This window comes from Cavia porcellus, unplaced genomic scaffold, assembly GCF_034190915.1.
Source record: "Cavia porcellus strain 051 isolate PalLab524CR breed Dunkin Hartley unplaced genomic scaffold, mCavPor4.1 scaffold_1, whole genome shotgun sequence".
NCBI lineage: Eukaryota > Metazoa > Chordata > Mammalia > Rodentia > Caviidae > Cavia > Cavia porcellus.
This window is the reverse complement of record NW_026947484.1, coordinates 194,447,359-194,468,755: the sequence shown is the minus strand read 5'-3', so window position 1 is coordinate 194,468,755 and position 21,397 is coordinate 194,447,359. Positions and strand designations below refer to the sequence as shown.

Genomic DNA, 21,397 nt, shown 5'->3' with positions numbered 1-21,397 from the left:
AATAGTAATATACCTGTTAACACATATTGCTATGTTTTTTCATTGTGGTACTGAGGATTGAACCCAGGGCCTTTGCACTGAGATGTATCTCCAGCCCGTTTTTTTTGTTTGGTTTTTTTTTTTTCCATTTTTATTTTGAAGCAGAGTCTTCCTAAGTTGCGTAGGTTGAACTCAAACATGTGATCCTACAGCCTTAGCCTACCAGAGTGTGAGAATTACAAGTATATGCCACCATGCCTGGCTAACCCACATTTCAAAAATTAAAATATCAAATGTCTGGTTTAATAGAAGATAGCTGAATTTCATATCTGCTTCTGCGTTCAATCTGTTACAGTATAGTTGAAGCATGTAAAAAGTTAACCTCCCATGGATAGCTAGTTATAAGTGGGAGGAATATTTATTAAACTTTTCTATATAGATCCAGGCATGGTGGTACATGCCTGTGGTCCCAGCACTTTTTCAGGAATCTCTACACTGAGGTGTACAGTGGTTGTACCATTCTATATTCCCACCAAGAGTAGAGAAAGGTGGGAAGGCTGAGGCAGAAAGAAAGCTGCAAGTTCAAGACCAGCCTGGGCTACATAATGAGGATCAAGGCCAGCCTGAACTACATAGTGGGGCCCTGTCTCAAAAACAAAAGGAAGAAAAACTTTGTCAAATAATTATTGTTATTCTTCTTTGTTGTTGTGCCAGAATTCAACCTCATTTCATAAAGGACATGAGTCAGCATTTGCTCTCTTTGTCTTGTTAAAGTGCATTGTTCTCTTTTGTATTTTGAATAGCTCTTTTACCCATGCAGATTTTAAAGTGGTATACATTGATCATTAGAAAACAAATTTTCAGCTGGGCATGAGCACATACCTACAATCACAGCATCCTGAGGGGCTGAACTGAGTGGGATACATCCAAGCCCTGCCTGAATCTCAAAATGAAACATAAAAAGGTCTGAGACTATAGTTCAGTACAAAGGCTCTGTATTCAATTCCCAGTATCACAAAAATGAAAAGGAAATAGCCACTGAGTTATACAGATCTTTGAAATATTGGCAATTTTGTCCTGTAATACTAAAAATTTAGTCCTTCATATAACTTCCAGTGTAATCAGAAATATCTTGGGAAAAGTATTGGGAAGTTGTCAATCTCAGAGTGATATAGACTACTGTATCTCTTTCTGTATATTTCCCATCAGCTCAGTTTTAGTCAAATAAAAGATTAAGGGGCTGGGGATTTAGCTCAGCAACATAAGCGCCTGCCTTGCAAGCAGGCAGTCATGAGTTCAATCCCCGGTACCGATAAAAAGGAAAAAGACACACACACAAAAAAATAAATAAATAAATAAATAAGATTAATAAAATATGTCTATTTTTGAAAAAATAGCCCACCCCAACCACATTCTCTAAAAGTATAAACAGAGCCAGGGCTTTATTTAGCGGCATAAGCACCTGCTTGGCAAACTTGAGATTACGAGTTCAATCCCCGGCACCAAGAAATAAAAAATAAATAAAAGTACAAAGTTATGCGCATGCACATCCCTAGCTCACAAGAGATTTTGTTTTGCTTCCTCTCCCATCAGGTTTTGATGAATTAACTTGTCACTGTGGGGCATCAGTGATCTACCCTCCAGTTCCCTGTGGCACTAGGCCCCCCGAGTGCAGTCAGACCTGCGCCAGAATCCACGAGTGTGAGCATCCAGGTAAGTCTTGTCCTGCTGTGCACCTCGCACCGTGTACATGCTGTGTCCATTGCTCTTGCTCAGAGGTGGGGCTGAGTTGGCCCTCACTCCCTGGCTTCTGTGAAACTTGTCTGGACGCCAGCAGGCGCTCACGGTGCCCTCCAGTGTTGTCCTTGTGGGTGTCAGGGACACCCAGAAGACTGCAAGGAGCTCCAGCTAATCTTGTCCTTCAGGGACTGCTTTCTTCATGGCTTTGGTGCATATTTCCAAGTTGAGCATCTTTGTACAAAATTAAAAGTAATTTGGGCTGGGGATTTAGTTCAGCTGTGAAGTGCCTGCCTGACAAGCGCGAGGTCATGAGTTCAATCCCAGCACCAAAAAAAAAAAAAGTAGCAGTAGTAACTTGATTTTTTAATTATTGTTACAGAACAGGTGATTTCTTACTGTTATGTTTTTTTTTTTTTTTTTTTTTTGTAGTTCTGTATTACGTGTACCCTTACACCGCTTTGTTTTGTTCTGTGTTTTTCTCTTTTTCCTCTTAAATTAAAAAAAAAAAATTATTGTTACAGAAGCAATATATGTTTATTAAATAAAAATAAAGAATAAAGATAATAGAGAGGGCCGGGCATGTAGCTCAGCAGTATTGTACCTGCCTGGTAAATACAAGGTCATGAGTTCAATTCCTGGTACCGGAAAAAAAAGGTAACAGATAAAATCAAGAGGTTGAGATTGAATCACATTACATCTTCGTGTGTGTGTGTGTGTGTGTGTGTGTGTGTGTGTGTGTGTGTGTGCGTGTGTGGAGACAGTATCTGGCTTTGTACTTCAGGCTGGCCTTGAACTCACTATGTAGCCTAGGTAGACCTCAAACTTGCTGTGATCTTCCTGCCTCAACCTGGAGAGCTGGAATCACAGGTGTGTGCCACACCTGGCTGCATGTCTTCTTCTAAAAATTACAGACATTTTTCAGGGTCTTTTTCCATGTATAAATAGATATCTAGGATAAAAATCCTACTGATCCTACTGATTATAATCTTAATGATTATAACAATTGTAGGCAGGGCTGTGGGAAAAAAAAGGAACCCTTCTCCACTGTTGGTGGGAATATAGAATGGTACAACCACTGTATACCTCAGTGTAGAAATTCCTCAAAAAACTAGGACTGGAGATCCCGTTCAAACCCAGTATTCCCCTTCTGCTTGTCTTTCCAAAAGAATTAAAAACATCATACCAAAGTGATATATATGCAACCAACATTTATAGCAGCACAATTTGTAATAGCTAGATCTGGGAAACAACCCAAATGCCCATCCACCAAACAATGGATAAAAAAATATGGCCTTTTTATATAATGGAATACTACCTAGCCATAAAGAAGGATAAGCTGGAGACTTTTATAGGTAAATGGATACAACTCAAGACCATACTCAAGTGAAATAAACCAGATGCATGTGTGCAAACATCATATTGTCTCCCTAGTGTGAGAAGCTGAGTTACTAAGACCCAAAGTGTGCCTAGATATTATAAAATGGAAATAAATTATTCAAAAAGTAAGAGAAACTGATAGAGGAAAGGAGAAAAGAAGGAAAAGCAAAAAAAAAAAAAATACATATATGCAAGATAGTTGTCTTGGTTAGTTTTTACTCATTGTTGCAACAAAATACCTGACACCCAAAATGAAGGAAGGAAAGGTTTATTTCTTACAATTTTGGAGGTTTCCATCTATACTCAGCACCCTGCAAGGCAGGGGGCATTAGGGGGCCACTGTTATGGCCACCGTAAACAGCAAGGCACAAACTAGCAAGAGAGAAAGACACACCTTCTTCCCACCAATATTTTGAATCCTGGCTCCACCCCTGGGTGGATGAAACATTCACACCACCAGTCCAAAGGCTAAACAACAAACCAATCACAAACGCTGGATTTGGTTGCATTCATAATTGCATGAAGCTTGGGGGCCACTGACATAAACCATGGCAATAGTTACACTGTTAATTTCTGTTCATTGAAAAGAAAGATTTGTGCTAATATTGTTTAGACAATTAAATGTCTGTATCTTATACTCTGAGTAACTAAAGATAACAAGATAACAATATGCAATACATTAATCATTGTTACCCTCTTATTTTCTTGTTTTGAAATTTTGTTTTACACTTTCTCTTTAAAAAATAAATGTAAAACAGTTAACCACCGTTTTTCTTGGTTATCTTTTTAATTTCTCACCTTGTCAATATTACAGGTTTTGTTTTATAGTTTCTTTGGTTGGTTGGTTGGTTGCGGGAGGGCGTTGTTTTTTGTTTTTGTTTTTTGAAGCAGGATCTTGTTATGTAATGCAGGCTGGCCTCAAACTGTGTAGCTCAGGATGGCCTCTAAACTCACAGCGATCTTCCTGCCTCAGCCTCCTAAGTGCTAGGATTACAGGCCTGTGCCACCACACCCAGCTCCTGTGACCATTTAGAAAAAATGTTTCTCAGTTCTGAGATTTTAAGTTATGTGCCATCTATAACACGTGTGTAGTTCACATGACTTCATTTAGAAGTTATTCCTAATGTTACTTTTCTCTTTTGGCAGTGTATCATTCTTGTCACAGTGAGGAGAAATGTCCCCCTTGTACTTTTCTGACTCAGAAGTGGTGCATGGGCAAGCATGAGGTAAGTTTTCTCTCTTAGGTAATATTGTTCCAGCCAGAGATTTATGATTTACTTATCCAAGAGTTGTTACCTCATTGCTTCTGAAAGTAAACATACTCCAACAAGTAGAAGTTTTCTACTGCCAGTTTTTTTTTCTTGAGACACAGTCTCACTATGTAGCCCAAGTTGACCTCAAACTTGTGATGCTGAGTGCTTTTTCATTTTTAAGGTAAAATTTGCTTACAGCAAAATTTACTTTTTAAATCTGTAACTCTGTGAGTTTATCGAAAGCATTTGTACCACACATAACAACTGTCACATTAATGGAACTGGAGCAAGCCAGGCGTGGTGGTGCACAGGAGCACTGAGAGCCTGAGGCAGGAGAATTGCAAGTCCACTCTGGGCAACTTAGCAAGACCCAGTCTCAAAAAAAATTAAGTTAAAAAGGGCCAAGGATAAAGCTTAGTGTGAAGGCCCTAGGATCAGAGCCCAGCACCGAGGAGGGAAACGGGGCGAGAGATCACACTCACACATGCCTTCAGCCCCTAGTGCCATTCACCCTTCCACGCGAGGCCTCAACAGCCAGGGACTTGTTGTCTGTCCCACTTCTGCAGTGCTACCCAGAATGTCACAGACATGAATGTATACAGTGGGTAACACTTTCTGTCTGTTTTACCACTTTGCAAATCTGAGATTCAGCCCATTGGCCTTGAGAACACATCCATGTTACCGGCGTGGAGAGAGGTTCTTGGCCTAGGAAAGGTATTTCCATGAGGGCGTCCAGAAGTATGATAGGCTCTCTGCCAACTGCCGTCTTCTGTCTAGGCCTACCCTGGCCAAGTGCCTGCCTCCAGTCTCCCTGGACCTCCTATTGCTGGTACCCTGAAAGACTTTCATCCTTAGTCTTTTTTTTTTTTTTTTTTTTTTTTTTCCTTTTATTTAAAGACGATGTCTCACTGTGTAGTTCAAGCTGGTCTTGAACTCCCAGATTGGCTATCGCTCTCAGTGACTCTCCTACATCAGTCTCCAGCCCTGCACCACCAGACCTGGCTTCACCTTCATTCTTAACCTTTAACCCATGTTCAGCATTGTCTTCTCTAGACTTTTTAAACACTTGAAGTTTTAATTTTAGAAATGCGTAATTACTCTAGATAATTGAGAAGATGCAATTCTGCTACTAAGAAAGAAATGTGCGTTTTTTGGTGGGGGAGGATGCTGGGAATTGAGCCAGAGCCTTGTGCATGCTAGCAAGTGCTTCGCCACTGAGCTGCAATCCCGAGCCCAGGAAGGAAATGCAGTAACACCCTGGCGTGTTACCTGTCAGGCATGTGTTGATACGTACTTTCCCCTGCCCTGGCTAAGATTGTACTGTTTTGTAACCTGTTCTTTTTACTTCATAACATGTTGGCCAACATTTCTGGAAATTCTCTTGACATCTGTAACAACATGCTTTCAGGATTCTTATCTTGATGGACACATTTTTCTCCACTTATTTCCTGTGAGTGGTTCTCAAGTCATAGTCCTTCATGTTAATTCCTCCTCTAAAAAATCTCATCTCCTGTGAGTTTGTCCATTCTAAAACATTCATGTATCATTTTTTTGTTGTTGTCTTAAACTTTATTCAGCAAACCTTAAATGAGTGCCTACTATAATGCTGGGTAACAGGCTAGGTTCGGGGTGACTCAGAAGTTGGCAATACTGGTATAACCCCTGCCCTTCCCAAGCCTCCTCTTGGTGGTGGGAGGCAGACAGGCAAACAGGCAGTTATGAGTACAGTAACGTGGGAATACCAGGCACTGAGGGGATAGAATGGGTTCCTACCAAAGGAGGGCATCTTGTAGGAAATAACAGCCTAAAGGATAGAGAGAAGATAGGCAGAGAAAGTGGAGGCAGATGACAGAGGGCAGAGCAGGAGCAAAAGTTACCCAAAGGGCCCTGGTACCAGCATGGGTTAAGTGTTTCAGGGTTAGGAACTGCAGCCCATCAAAATACAGACTCCAAAGTGATTAGAAGTGTCTGTGTCCTAGACTTTGGAGGTCTCTTCCAGAGCAGAAGTTTTATGTAACTGGAGTAAAGAATAATCCTCATTTCGAGACTTCTTAAAAGGATTTGAATGAATACAGTGTGTAAAAGTAACCTCTGATCTCCTAGAAGTAAAATTCCAATAGTTTTTTATTGCAATGGTTAAATTTGGAAGTAGGTTTCTCCAGAAAAAATAGAGATGAGTGGGGCTACCTGAAGTCACGAGACCATGAGTTGGGCGATGGGAGGAGGTTGAACACCTAAAACAGCCCTGCTAACGGGGTCTGAACTCAAGGCCAGTAGGACCTCCCCCGTAAGCACGTGTGTGGGTTTTCTGTCCAGTGAGTGTCTTAGCAGCCTGGAAAGGAGGAAGAAGTTCACGTATCTTCCCAGCTAATTAGAGCAGTTTTTTAAGTACTTGTAGTTACTTGTGTCCTTTATTTATTTCTTGCCACCTTGGAAAGTTTTTCCCAAGTCACACTTGTTTGCTACAAGTCTTTTTGGATCATAGCAAGTATTATTTAAAAAGATTCATACTTGTTTTCATATGAATCTAACCTTATGGACTTTAAAATCAATCTAATCGTTTTCAGATAAAAAGAACTTTTTAAAAGTTTTGTAACAGTTGTAAGTTTTGAAATGTTCTAAGGGAAAATTAAAACTCACCCCAGAGTCCATACAGAGATGAGAATTTGGCTCCTTCTGTCTTCTCCTAGTTACGAAGCAACATCCCCTGTCACCTGGTTGATATCTCTTGCGGATTACCCTGCAGTGCCATGCTACCGTGCGGGATGCACAAGTGTCAGAGACTCTGTCACAAAGGAGAATGCCTTGTGGATGAGCCCTGCAAGCAGCCCTGTAGCACCCCCAGAGCTGACTGTGGCCACCCATGTATGGCACCCTGCCACCCCAGTTCACCCTGCCCCGTGACTGCTTGCAAAGCCAAGGTGGGTATTCTAGACTCCCTCTAGAGCATCGATCACTCTCAACCTGCTAGTGAGTCCAGGACTGACTGCAGCAGGACCTGGGCAAGTATCTTAACCAGGGGTCACTAGCAAGAGAAAGGTGGAATAAATCATCAGCCTGTTATTTTGGCAGGTACCTGTTGCCACCTAACCCGTTTGTCTCGCGCAGAACACATTCTCAAGACACTTTTGATTGTCTGCTCCACATATCCGTTTGGGCGGGATATTGTATAAGGTTCCGAGGCGGGGCTAGTGTACAAGAGAAACACAGTTCCTATCATTTGTTGGAAATATTCCTCAGATGATAATTGTGATTGAGGAAACACAGAAGAGTGGCTCCATGCTGAAGAGGGTGCTCTCAAAGTGTGTAAATGGTCTGGGGACTCACCCAAGACCGCTCCGAGGATCTGAAAGGAGAGATCATGTGAGAGTGACTAGGCCGCAGTTGGCGGGAGCCAGGGTCCACTTCTGCCTCAGTGAAATAAACTTAATTCTGTGCTGCCCTTCAGCCCAAATTTAAAATAGTAGTAGTTTCTAGAAAAGGGCATTCTGAACTGAACATGTCCCTCCCGATTGTGTATCAACTACTGTGTCGTGAATTTGCATGTGTAGTTAGCTTCCTTCGTCTTCGGGATTGGTACTCACTGACTGTGTTCTCTGCCCTGGTCTGATTTGATTTGAGAAGTTGTTTTTTGTTTTTGTTTGTTTGCTTTTCTTTGCTTTGCTTTGCTTTGAGACAGGGTTTTACTTCAAAGTTGAGAAATACCCTACCTCAGCCTCCTGAGTGCTAGAATTACCTGCATGAGCCACAACACCTTACAGAGAGAGGCTTTAAAAGCGAAAACTGCTCACGCACATGATTCTCATTTGCTCAGAGTGAGTCTGTGTTAACCTTGTCTTAGGTAGAACTACAGTGTGAATGTGGACGAAGAAAAGAAATGGTGATTTGCTCTGAAGCATCCAGTACTTACCAGAGGTTAGTGCTGTAGAAATGCTAAATTGGTGGGTCTAGGTGAAGGGAACTCACATTTATTAGAAAATTCGTGCGTCTTTTCTGAAGGTTGGAAGGTTCACTTTTTGTATTTTTAATCAACCTTCGCTGATTCAAGAAAAAATGTTGTCTTATGTGCCTTTGTTTCCCTGACTCCTAATTTGAAAGAGAACTTTTTCATTTTCCTTCTTCTCCCCGTCTCTGTCATTCTCACCCTTTGGTCTTATACCTGATGTGAAGTGAGTTGCTTTGCTATCCCCACACTTCTAGTGGCACAGCCAAGGCTGAGTCCTGTGCCCCCTCCCCAGAGTGGGCTTCTCACTGAATTTTCTGTGCAGCCTTCTGAAGTCTTAGAGCCTGTGTGATCATACAGGGTCTGAGCACACAGCGGTGGAAACGTGTAGGGTGACCTGTGTGCCTCTCTCTGATAGATGTGGAGGTGTGCCAGGGATACCCAGATGTCAGATTGCCTGTGTTCAATACCTCCTGAGTGCTGGGCTGAAGGGGCTAATGAGGGGCTGAATTACCTCACAACTTCCTGAGTAGCTGCGTGCAACCTGATTAAGGACTTATGTACCATAAACCTGTGACAGGCCCCCAGAACCACACCAGCTTTCTTGTAGTGGGTTGGTATGAAAGAGGTCTTCCAGACCCCTCACGTGGAGAGGTTCTTATGAAATTGCAATGCTTCTCCTCTTTTCTGTATTTCAGAATAGCTGCTATTTCTATGGCCTCTAAAATAACAGACATGCAGCTTGGTGATTCAGTGGAGATCAGCAAGTTAATTACCAAGAAAGAAGTTCAGCAAGCCAGGTGATTTTAAAATGTGTATAGATGCTTTGTTTCTTCTAGTTTCCAGAAGGCAAGGTCCATTCATTCATGTCCCCCCAGTATGGCCTGACACCGTATATACTCAGTCTTCAACATTGGAACTGCACCCACCCTGACCCCAGTGAGTCCTCCTCAGGATAAGGCTAAGAGCAGAAGAGGTTTTCCAAGCCTTATATGAGACAGGCGGTAGGGAAAGAGAGACCTAGTTGTAAGCGGTCCAGCCAACAGAAGAACAGAGAACCAAGTGGTGCCTGTATCTAAGATGGATGCTGGGGCTGTCGGAGTTGTAGCTGGGGAGCAAGAAGCTCCATAAAATGAGATTCCCAGGACTGTGGGTGCTAGTGAAACCCCAGAGTAGGTTGGCCTGGCCAGCTGTGTGCTCAGATTGCCCACCTGTCTTGCTGGCCTGTCCCCTGACTGTTTTTTATTTGCTTGTCAGGCTGGAGTGTGATGAAGAGTGCTCAGCCTTGGAAAGGAAAAGGTGAGTGGTTCCAGCTGCGTGCTGTCTGCTTGTCCTCGAGCACTGTCCTTAGTGAGAGGGGGCAGCCCTCCTGCACTGGGCACCTGCCCTGGGCTCACTGCTGTCAGGCAGCAGGAGCAGTGTGACCAGCCAGCACTGACTTGGCCAAGGCCAAAGTCACTCAGCTCACTTCTGCGTGTTTCAGAACTTGAGCTGTGCTGTTCGGGTGTGAAGTAGGCACCTTGCACCACCACACACTTCTTTACTGCCTGGCTGGCTTTCTGACTGCAGTGGGTAAGAGGCTTTCAAAGACGTTTAATGTTTTTTTTTAAATGGAAGTGTAGCATCCAGGCCAGGGAATCAGCAAGTGAATACAGTGTTGTAACCAGGACCCAATTCAAGAAATAGAAAATTGGGCTGGGGATTTAACTCAGCCACATAAGTGCCTGCCTTGCAAGCAGGCAGTAGTGAGTTCGATCCCTGGTACTGATAAAAAAGAAAAAAAGAAATAGAAAATTACCAGAACCCTCTCATGTGTTCCAAAAATACTAATGTGTCTTCTGCCCAGAACCCTCTCATGTGTTCCAAAAATACTAATGTGTCTTCTGCCCTTGACACTTTATATTAGTTTTGTCTCTTTATAAATTTTATGTACTGGATGATGAAATCATAAGCTTTGGGTTACTTTTGTCTGAGTTCTTTTATTGCATTTGTGACGCTCATTCTTGTTGTACATGGCAGTACTTTATTTTTGTTGTTGCATAGCATTTTATTGTATTAATGTATCATAATTTATCCATTCTGCCATTTATGAATGTATGCATTATTGGCAGTATTGAGCTGTACAGATAATGCTGTTATCTTTTTCTTTTTCAGTGCTGACTGAAGGGACTGAACTCATATTTGCTAGGCAGACGTATCCCTAAGCTACATCCCCACACCAGGAACCTTTGTGTTCTTCTTTATTACATAGTGTGCTCATTTCCACTGAATATAACTTGAGGAGTAAGATTGCTGAGTAACAGGGCATGTTTATGTTCACTTTAGTAGATCCTGCCAGTGTCCCAACTGGTTGTTCCAAATTGTACTTCTTTCCAGCTGTGCTGTAGCATCCCTGTAATCTTAGCACTTTGGAAGACTGAGGCAGAAGGATCACAAGTTCAAGCCTAGCCCAGGCAACTTAGTGACTTAGCAAGACCTTGTCTCAAAAACAGGGCCCAGCACTCAGAAAGCTGAAGCAAAAGGATCACCATGAGTTCAAGGCCAACCTGAACTACAAAGCAAGACTCTGTCACAAAAAAATAGCTTGGCAAATGCGAGGTCATGAGTTCGATCCCCAGCACCAAAAACAAAAAAATAGATAGATGGATGGATGGATGAGTAAATAAGTGAGGACTGGGAATGGAACTCAGTGCAGAATACCTGGATGTAATCCCCAGTGCAGAAATAATAACAACAACAACCACTTACTCCTCCTGCAGGGTAGTAATTCCCATTGCTATTAGCACCTTTACCATTCGGGGTCGTCAGTCTGTTCCATTTTAACCATTCCTAGGGTGTGTAGAGGATGTAGAGCCTTACTTTATCTTGAAGTTGGACTTGAAGCAATTATGACAGGGCGTTTTATTTGTGTTTAGTGCTTGGGATCAAACCTAAGGCTGTGCACATGCTAGACAAGCACTGTACCACTGAGCTCCATCATCAGCTACAGTAATTCTCCAGGTGTCAATGTGTAGAGATATTGGGGTGCCCAGTAGTGTAGCCTGGGTTTCCCTTGGCCTGACTGTAATGGCAGCTCTCTGGGGAATACTGTTTAAACCTACTCCCCACAGCAGGGTGGCACCTGCCTGGCAAGCATGAGGTCCTGAGTTTGCCATTTAGTACCAATAAATAAATAAATAAACAAATAAACCCACTTCTCGTGTTCCCAATTCTAAAGTGTGTGCCTTGAGTCCTAGGTACTAAGAACTGTAGTAAATACACAGAAAGCCTCTCACAGGGGAAGCCTGCTCTGTGTAGCTAGGAGACCCTTAGAGTAATCTCTGTGTAGCTAGGAGACCCTTAGAGTAATCAGAACTGTCCAGACTCCAGCCTCACATTTCCTGGGTTTCAGTCATAGCTCATAAGAGGGAACTGTGTAGCCTGGGTAAGTTACGTATTCTAAGATTTACTTTTCTTAAAAATCTATGACAGTAATGACAGTATCACCTTCCCAGAGTTGTGAGGCAGGTGCGCTTGCCAGTTTTAGAGTTTTGTTTGTTTGTTTGTTTTTTATTTTAAAAGGAAAAACAGAACAATAAAACAAAGCAGTGGTAGGACAGTTGGAAACCCACAGTAGTTAGTGTATCACATATTATCATCTTCTGAATGGTTGCTCAGACCACCGGCTTTAGGCTTGCAAAGTCTTCAAACCATACAGCATTAGGCTGTCTTTACTTCAGTTGTTACCATCTCAGCCTGTGTTCCTCCAGTCAGTCGCTTGAGGATGGAGGTTCTCTCCCAGCCCACACTCTGGCTGGTTGGGAGTGTGGGGCTCCTTTCTGGTTCTCCCTGGCAGGCTGTTTGTCTGTTTTTTGAGACAGGGTCTTGTTATGTAGAATAGGCTGGCTTTAAACTCACTCACTACTAGACCAGGCTTACCGAAACTCAGAGTGATCCTCCTGCCTGAGGCTCTGGAGTGCTGGGATTACAGGTTTATAGGCAGTCACCATTACACCTGGCTAGATTGGGATTTTTTGAGAGAAGTTCTCACTATATATTCAGGCTAGTCTTGCACTCACTTGGTAGCCCAGTCTGGGCTTGAACTTGCATTCTTCCTGCCTGTGTGCTTTACGCCCTGAAATATAGGCATGAGCTACCCTCCCAACCTTCTGTTCATTATTCTTTTTGGGGGATAGAGAGATTGAGGCAGGGTCCTGCTATGTATGTAGTTCAGGCTGGCCTTGGACTATGTAACACAGGCTGACCGTGAACTCACAGGGTTCAGAAGGGCAGGGGCCTCCTGCCTCAGCCTCCCAAATATATTAAATTAACCTTGTTAACTATTCCCAGTGATCTCACACATCCCTGAATCATCCAAATCTCCAGAGTTCATCTTGATCTGATCCATATGAATCTATTTTGTTTCTCTTCCATAAAAACTGTACTATGTATTCTCTTAAATTAATATTATTCTTTCCTTAGTAAAGTGGTTTGCTGAAAGGACACAGTAGTCTATGGATGTTACTACAGTACTTTCCCCCTTCTCCACAGTTTTGCTTTCCATAGTTTGTGTTGCCTTCACTCAACTGTGATCTGAAAATATTAAGTGGAAAATTCCACAAATTAAATATTCACAAATTATAAATTGCATCCTATTCTGAATAGTGTGATAAAATCACTGTATCCCTTACAGGACATGAATTATTTCTTTGTCCACACTAAACATACTATTCACCTGTTAGTCACTGATTATTAAATCAGCTAGTGCAGGATCACAGTGCCTGGGTTGAGTAACCCTCATTTTACTTAATAATCACCCTGTTGTACAAGAATAGTGATGCTGGCAATTTGGATATGCCATAGAGAAGCAATAAAGCACTTTCTAAGTAAAAAGATAAGAATTCTCACCTGGAAAAATCACATGCTGAGTCTGCTAAGATCTGTGATAACTCACTGCTAACTGTTTACTGTACCTAGTTCATGTTAAACTTTGTCGTAGGTGTGTACATACTGAAAAACTCCCCGGTTTCAGGCGTCCTCTGGCGGTCTTAGAATGTCTCTCCTATAGGTGAGGGAAGACAGCTATGTAAGAGAAGTTCCTTCCCATCCCTTCCCTTACGTTTGCACACTGCCGTCTTACTTTCAGGAGGCTGGCGGAAGCCTTTGATATCAGTGACGATTCTGATCCTTTCAATGTCCGTTCATCAGGGTCAAAATTCAGTGACAGTTTGAAAGATGATGCCAGGTATGTCACTTGCCTGCGTTCTTAATTGTGGCTTATGAGAGAGGCTAGTATTTTAAGATGTAGTAACCAACACGTGTTCTGTTGACGATTGAGCCAAATGAGATTTATCTACTAATGAGATTGTATATATTTAATGACCCTTCCTTAGTTTTCTCAGAATTCCTCCTGAGGAACTGAACTTTGCGTTGAGGGGATAACCCCAGTGGTTGGGCTGCAGCTGCCAACACCTAGACTATACTGAGTTGAAGGGTCTTGGGGCCACATTGCATCTCTGAACTTAAACTTGCGGTCCTCACTTGGGCCAGTAACAGCTCTTATTTTTCTCCTGTGCCCTGGTCTTCTGGTTGTATCTGTTTTCTCTTCTTTTGGTTTCCTAACATTCTGTTGTCTGCACATTATGGACATAGGTGGTAGGGCTTCCTAGATGGACAGGAATTGTATGAATTAATTGATGGTTTCTCATTTCAGGAAGGACTTGAAGTTTGTCAGTGACGTTGAGAAGGAAATGGAGACCCTTGTGGATGCTGTGAATAAGGTTGAAGTGAACATTTCTAAGGCTGTCTTTAAAAGACCAAATCCTGGGAACACCCTCAGCCTAGAGTAGCTTAAAGGAAGTAGTCACAACTTCCTTAAAGACTTTCCCAAGGCACTCAAGCATTATATCATTCATGGGAGCCTGAATTGCTTCAGTCACTGCAGAAAAGACATCTGCAGACAATCTGGGTGTAAATATAAATCCTAGCTCAGTGCCTAAGAATAGACAAAAACAACTCTAGACAAGAAGGGTTCAGTAGGGACTGATGAATAACTGAATGGGATGCTCAGAAGACCTGCAGAGACCTCCAAAGAACTGCATATGACAGGAGAGCACACTCTGGCTTTGTCACGCAAACCGTTAGGGGAAGATAGAAATTATGTGGTTAGAGTTGAAGGAGCAGGCTTTCAGCGAAACGTCTTCAGTTTAGTTACAAGCAGCCAGTCCTGGGAGCGAGGGCAGTGGCTGCTTAGCTCCATAGCCAGTGATGGTGGTCTGCCACCCCACTATTTCCCTCCTCTCTTCCCATTCCCTTCCCTCCCCTCTCTATCACTACCCAACAGGAAACTTACACGAAGAAAATGGAATGCGCTGTTCCTCTCACAATGAGAAAACCTGAGCAAATGTATTTCTCAGTCTATGTATCTACGTCTGCACACTTCAGTGCAGACCAGACTTTTTTTTTTTTTTTGTGGTATCAGGGATCGAACTCATGACCTCGCGCTTGCCAGGCAGGTGCTTATATCACTGAGCTAAATCCCCAGCCCTATGCAGACCAAACTTATGTAGAAGTGTGATTTTCTTGCTTTTTAGGACTTGAGCTTATTTAGTCCTCTCTCGAGATGGTCATTCCCCAGTTATAGAGCCCCTCAGTAGGAACCGCTACTGTCCACCAAAATCTTAGCTCACTTCCTCTTTGTCTCTAATCCTGCCCATCCTCACAGCAGCTCCCATCCTCCCCAGTCCCTCTAGACTCGTGTAGTAAGTTAGTGGCACCATGTACACTGTAACACTAAAATGCACTCACCTCTCACTGACGAAGCTGTTCTTGCGGTGGTAAGGGCAGTTGTAAGTATTCTGTTTGCAGTTACCGTTTCCTTCAATGCAGGGAAAGAGCAGTAAGAAAAGCCACTGCTTCCCTCCCATGAACAGAGACCACCGCCGCATCATCCATGACCTGGCCCAAGCTTACGGCCTGGAGAGTGTGAGCTATGACAGTGAACCAAAGCGCAACGTCGTGGTCACTGCGGTGAGGTGGGTGGATCAGGTGTCACAGGAGAAGTTCTTTCCTTAGTAGTCTCGCAAGAATAGAAATCTACCCCTTGGAGAGCCATTTCACCATGATGTAAAGGTCTGGCCAGAGAGCAAAGCACGTGCCTCATTATACCCACAGGGCCCTGTTCCTTGGAGATGGCATTCGGCAGCTGAAAGGAGCAGCCTTGGGACCAGAGCAGGCTGGCCGCGCACCTCGCCTGGCCTTGTGCCTCTCTGTCTCCTGCTCTCTGATGCCCCTGGCTTTGGCCTCCTAGCCCAGTGAAAACAAAGAATACTGGCAGGCCCTGTGAATAGTATGTTCCACAGAAGGAGCTGAGGCGGTAGTGGGAGCCCTGAGGGGACAGGAAGTACCTAGAGTCATCATCAGAACCTGTGGATTGGGAAGAGCTTCCCAATGAAGAAAAGTGGCAAGGTGGAGGAAGGGAGAGGGGCTTGAACTCAAGTGGCCAAGCCTGAGCGGTGACAGTGACTTCAGAGTACTCAGCAGCACCACGGTGCCAAAGTCCCAGACTGAGTTTAGCGGCCTGCCTAGCTCTGCAAATGGTTCTCCTCTTTCAGTACTTTGTGTTTTGGCTCTTACCAGAGGGAAGTCTGTTTGTCCCCCCATCACGCTGACATCTATGCTTGAAAGGGAAATGCAGACGCGGCCTCCACCACCAATTCCCCATCACAGACATCAGACAGACAAGTAAGATTCTTCAGTTGCCCTCTGAAGGGACACTTCTGGTTAGAGAAGCCAGCAGGGGTCAAACTGGCCTTGGGAGCTTCTCTGGGGTCAGCCTTGGGTACTATGTCCAAATAGGTATGGTTTGGTTGGGGTACCAGATACATTTGTTGAAGATATGGGATCCTAAAGTTCGATGTTTGCAGTGTCAGTTCTATCCTGGGAAAAGCAGTCACTGGACGTAATTTCCCCAGTGTAGATGGTGACACAGGAATGGATTTGGTCTTTCACACCAAATAATCCAGAGCTCAGACACCTCCCGGCACCAGTAGTTACTCTGAAGATGGGTGTGATAATGGGGGCAAGAGTCAGCAGAGAGGGGCCAAGCAGTGCCTTCATGTTCTGTTCTGTCTACTGTATGGATGGAAGATTTTTACAACAAAACATAATGATTTATTAAAGAGAAGAGAAAACTGAGCTAACATGCAGCAAGTCTGCCAGTTGTTTTCCCAAACAGTGGCAAGGGAAGAGCACCCTCCCTCCCACCCTCCTCATTCCACAGCAGACGGGGAGCCCGCCCCTCTCTCACTAAGGCAGAGTGGCTGAAAGTCACTCTATATTCAAAGGGCTCCCTGCATCTTTCTGGCTTTCCACACGGAAGTCCTAGTGACACAGAGAAAGTGCTAGGTGTCAAATGCATCATTGTTCCCCAAGGTCAAAGAATGAATTCTAAGAAACAGTGGAACCAAGAAAAAAGCAAAAACAATGGCGGTTCAGAAAACTTATTAGAGAATAGGAATCAGAATAGCTCCTGAAAGAGAGGAGGAGTCTCGAATGGGTTGCCAATGAATCCACCTCACAAAGGAAGTTTCATGGAGCAGTCATGAGGCAGGTACAACGTGGGTCAAAATTATGATCAACCAATAAGATGGCAAGTATAGTCTCTTAGGTCATGGTGATCCAAGTGGTAGGAAGGATACATGGTGACATCATTAACCTAGGCCAATAATTTATAGTTTTGCCTTTAATCTTAGCAGTCTTAATCTTAGTCCTAGTCTTAGTGGGTGGGAGAGGATGACCCGCCCCTGCAGAGATGATGGGAAATAGCAAAAGGTGATACCCATAATCCCAAGCCTCCATTCATCCCTTAGGATATATGTTAAACCAGCCATTGTGACTTTAATCTTCAAATTTGCCTCCAGCCAGGGTCCTGATGGAGTCTCATACTTTGCACTGATTTCCCCCAAGGGCCCAGTCCTATCTGACTACCATACTTCCACATAATTTAGCTGTCTGTAATATTGCTAGTACCTCCTCAGTGTTTCCTCCACAAGACCTCTAGAAAGGTGATTAGGGCAGTTTACAAGATTACCATGAGGGTCGTAGCCGTGTAACTGGACAGAACAGTGTCAGCCAAGAGCCCTGAGTATCAGGTAGCACCTAGGACCAGCTCTGTAATCCCAGAAGCAGACAGCCTGGATGGTGGTCAGTAGTCTGCCTAGCCACACAGGCGGTGTTCTGGAAATGTCAGGAAGGTGCCACGGCTGTGTACAGTTCCACTTGGACTCAGTCTCCTGGAGTCAGGGCTTGTTTATGCCATGCTGTCTTTATCCCAACCTTTGTTGGTTTTGTGTTTTTGGTTTTTTCAGACAGGATCTCACCGTGTAATTCAGATTGGTTTTGAATTCATAATGTAGACTAGGCTGGCCTTGAACTCAGGTGACCATCCTGCCTTAGCCTCCCAAGCATGGTTATACCCAACTTGCCCCACTGTGTTAGCAAAACTTCACAAATGTTTAAACATGTGAGCCTTAACTTTCTAGAAATTTGTGTCTGTCTTTCCCAAAGAAGAAAAGATTGATTATTCTTTGTTTGCTTTTCAGGAATCCTGGGAGCAGTAGTTTACAGAAGATAGCTAAGGAGCCAATAATTGACTACTTCGATGTCCAGGACTGAGACCAATTTGCACTTAGATGACAGAATGATTAGGTGCAGTGGAGCCTCATTCGCCAGCTGATAAATCATGCTTGCTCCTCACTGCCTGGCAGAGTCCCAGCCTCACGTGCTGTCTTGTCCTGATGCATCCAGAGCATGAGTGTGTCAGGAAACCCCTGTGTACTCCTGTCTGTGCAAAGTGTTCCGCTGGGGCCAGGTCTCCAATTCTGTGGTCAGGAGGTTTCCAGTTGTATTCTAAAGGCTTCTCATACCATCGCTGTGATTGCTTTACTGTTGGGGAATTATTGGGCTTTATTTGGACAAACCAGAATTTTAACCCAAAATGATTTTGTGGCACTTAGTTATGGTCTCCACTGACACGAGCAAACTTCTCAGTCTGAAATAATGAACACTGAATTGATCCACCATATGTGGAATTATGGATCATCCTAAACCAGCTGTCTTGGCTGTCTTTTGCCAGAAGCTCTCAGATCTGTCCCCCTGAACTTCCTTTCATGTTTCCTGTTGCTCTCAGTTCTAGACATAGGAGAGGATCAGGTTGCTTTACAGAATTCCGTTCCTTGAGTCCCTGGCTCTTGTCATGGCACATCACGGAGCCTGTCCAATGACAGTTTAACCACCCCCTGTAATGGTGGAAGATACGGAGCCAGGTTCACACTGTGGCCTCTGTGAAATGACTGGTGCCACCGAACTCCTATCTTGTTGATAAAGAGTCTTACATAGACAGCTGTCCTGTGTTGCTTCTTCCTAGGCCCTCAGCAGCCATATTACCTCTCCTTGTCTGAGCTCTGAACTGCTCGAAGTGTCTAGACCGTGTAGAGCTGCCGGGTAGCCCACAAGAAGCACCCTTCAGGCTCTCCTGACAGTTACATTATTTTTGGCCCTATGTGTGGGCAGCCCACCTGCATGGAGGCCAGACTGCCTTGTGCTTGAAAACAAGCCTTGTGCCCCAGAGCAGCAGCAGATTTGAGACATGGAGTCACAAAAACAAGCACTAAACTTTTGTAGGAATAACGTCCCTTTTATCCTCACGCAATCTTAGAAAGAAGCAGGAGAGAAAACACTGCCTCCCTCTGGGCCATGTAATGGAGGATCAGTGACCAGACACACAACACAAAGCCCATATGCCACCACGCCCAGCCTGTATCCTTCAAGCCATGAGTCAAGCATCTAAATCCTCAGATCTGACTGCAGATTCTAGCCCTGCAACGTTACTTGCCACTTGGTGCAATGGATATTTTATCTGCATTATCGAGTTTTTGTAAAAATTAAATGAGTAGCAGATATGGAGTGCTTGGACCATCAGCAGTGTTCAAAATTTATGGGAATCATATTTGGTGTCTGGGAAATACATAAGCATCTTCTGTCCACCACACTGGTTAATGGAGCGGGGAGTGCCAGCCAGACCTCTCTTGGGGGATGCCTGCATGCTTGCACTGGGGCTGCGAGAGGCAGGTGTGCTGGGGTTTGACGGAAGATTAGTTGGGACAAGGGAGGTGGACTCAAAGTCTGGGAGGCCTCTGACAAACCCTAAGCAGAGTGGCCTGGCAGATTAACGTCCAGAGCAGGACTCAGCAATGTTCTCTAAGAAGCTGGAGTAAATATTTTAGACCAAAACTTACAGTTTCTGTTGCAATTAGCAAGTTCTAACAATCTGAATAGTAGGGAGTCACACCTTACTTAAGGACACTAGAATAAGAATCTCCTGTAGTTTTTGCATATTACAAAATACTCTCTTTCCAGCCATTTAAAACTATTTAAAAAAAAAAAAAAAAACATTCTTAGCTCATGAACTGTACAAAAACATTGATTTGGCTGTGAACTTTAGTCCATCCACTGTTCCAGAGCAGCCCCTTGGGCAGGGGTGTACAGAAGAGGTTGCAGGCTCAGCAGGAAGCAGGAGTTCCAGCTGCCAGGCTGTAGATGTGATCCAGGAAGTAGGTGAAGGTAGTAGGAGCGGGCTTTGCAAAGAGTTGAAAGACGCTTGGAAAGGGTGCCATGGTTGGCAGGAAGCCAGCCTTGCTCTGGTCCCCAAGGGGACCCCAGATCCTCAGCAAGATTTTGGAAAGCTACTTCTCACAGGTCCAGTGGGTTCCTCACTAAGCTACCATGTTAGAAACAGTTTTTACAAGCATGTGAGTAAGAGGAAGATTCCCCCCTCCGCCCCACACTGGGAAGGAATCTGCAGGCATCAGAGCTCCACATTCACTGGAGAACCAGGGGTGGTTCCAGCCCCACTCTCAGTGGGATTAACATTGTGGGCCAGGGCTTTCCAGAGTCCAAATTGGTACTGGGAATTCCCTCTGGCTTGTCTGAGCTCTGCACCAGTACACATCTGGGCGTCTCAAGCTTCTCCCTGGTACCCACCAGTACCATCCTTCAGACTCCAAGGCAAGTCCAACCACAGCGGTGCTCCTCAGCAGGGCACAGCCAGGCATGCAGTGGAGAGGCAGACTGTGCAGGGTGAGGTAAAAGCAGGCTTCCTGCCCGCAGGGTCTGTGAGACCCTACGTGGTGTCCTAGCTGGGCCTGTCAGGGAAGACTGTCAGGCTTGCAGGAGGTGTGAAGTCTCAGGCTGCGGATGCTGTAGATTTAGATCTAGGTCCGGGGGCTTCTCCCTTGGTGCTGGCCCTACTTTCACCCCTGGAAACTTGGAGACCTTGTTTCCTAACAAGGAAGGGGGCATTGGCAGGCCAGGCCAGCTCCTTTACCCTCCCAGACCTGCTTCCTCACTGGTCACCCATACCACACTCAAGGGAGAGTTCTCCCTCCTGAGCCCGGTTCCTGTACTGTCCTCCACATCCTCCCTTCTCTCCTTGGTTTTTTTGAGAGGATCTTGCTACATAGTCCAGGCTGCCCATGAGTTCGCTAGCCCTACCTAGCCCCCAATTCATGCCAATCCTCCCGCCTCAGCCTCCCAAACACTGGCCTTACAGCTGACTCCTCACTGCCTACCATCCCCCAACCCTTTCTGAATTTATTCTGTGGTACTGTGTCGTGAATCTAGGGCTTTGCTCTGAGCTACATCCCAGCCCTTTTTTACTTTTATATTTTGTGACAAGGTCTCTCTGATTGCCCAAACGCAGCTTGAACTTGTGTTCCTTGGGCTTCAGCCTCCAGAGTGATGGGGTCACAGACAGGCACCACTGTACTTGACTCATGGCCTTTAGAGCTCAAGGATCCTCAGATTTGCCGAGCCATTCTGGCCCCCTCAGCCCACAGAGAGACAGATTCCCTGGGGTCACCATGTGTGCCATCAGGACTGGAATCCTTTCCTATTTCCCTACCTCTAAGTGTTGCCTACTAAGAAGAGCTAAGTCCTCAGGAAAAAGGACATGATTCCCTCCCCGCTTCCTCAAGCAAAGCTCACATGAGAGTTCTATCGAGTAACCCAGGATGCCCGTGGCCCCAGGCATGATGAAACTTACTTTCCTGCTTCAAGGAGACCTGGG

At 44.6% G+C, this 21,397-nt stretch overlaps 1 protein-coding gene across 4 annotated transcripts in view; it reads left to right on the top strand.

Moving 5' to 3' along the window:
* The window catches only part of Nfx1 (nuclear transcription factor, X-box binding 1), a 66,973-nt gene extending 47,722 nt beyond the window's left edge, over positions 1–19,251 (top strand). For 2 of the 4 annotated variants that reach the window (XM_063226610.1, XM_063226602.1), the window contains exons 14-25: positions 1,573–1,692; positions 4,243–4,322; positions 5,758–5,799; positions 7,040–7,270; positions 8,191–8,264; positions 8,991–9,092; positions 9,550–9,591; positions 13,418–13,516; positions 13,985–14,051; positions 15,160–15,305; positions 15,910–16,014; positions 17,874–19,251. In XM_063226610.1, coding sequence (XP_063082680.1) covers positions 1,573–1,692; positions 4,243–4,322; positions 5,758–5,799; positions 7,040–7,270; positions 8,191–8,264; positions 8,991–9,092; positions 9,550–9,591; positions 13,418–13,516; positions 13,985–14,051; positions 15,160–15,305; positions 15,910–16,014; positions 17,874–17,946 — 1,181 coding nt within the window. In that variant the 3' untranslated portion in view covers positions 17,947–19,251. The remainder of the gene's footprint in view (positions 1–1,572; positions 1,693–4,242; positions 4,323–5,757; positions 5,800–7,039; positions 7,271–8,190; positions 8,265–8,990; positions 9,093–9,549; positions 9,592–13,417; positions 13,517–13,984; positions 14,052–15,159; positions 15,306–15,909; positions 16,015–17,873) is intronic. The other 2 variants (XM_003470831.5, XM_013153445.2) reach the window with 1 other exon arrangement.
* The last annotated feature ends 2,146 nt before the right edge of the window (positions 19,252–21,397 follow it).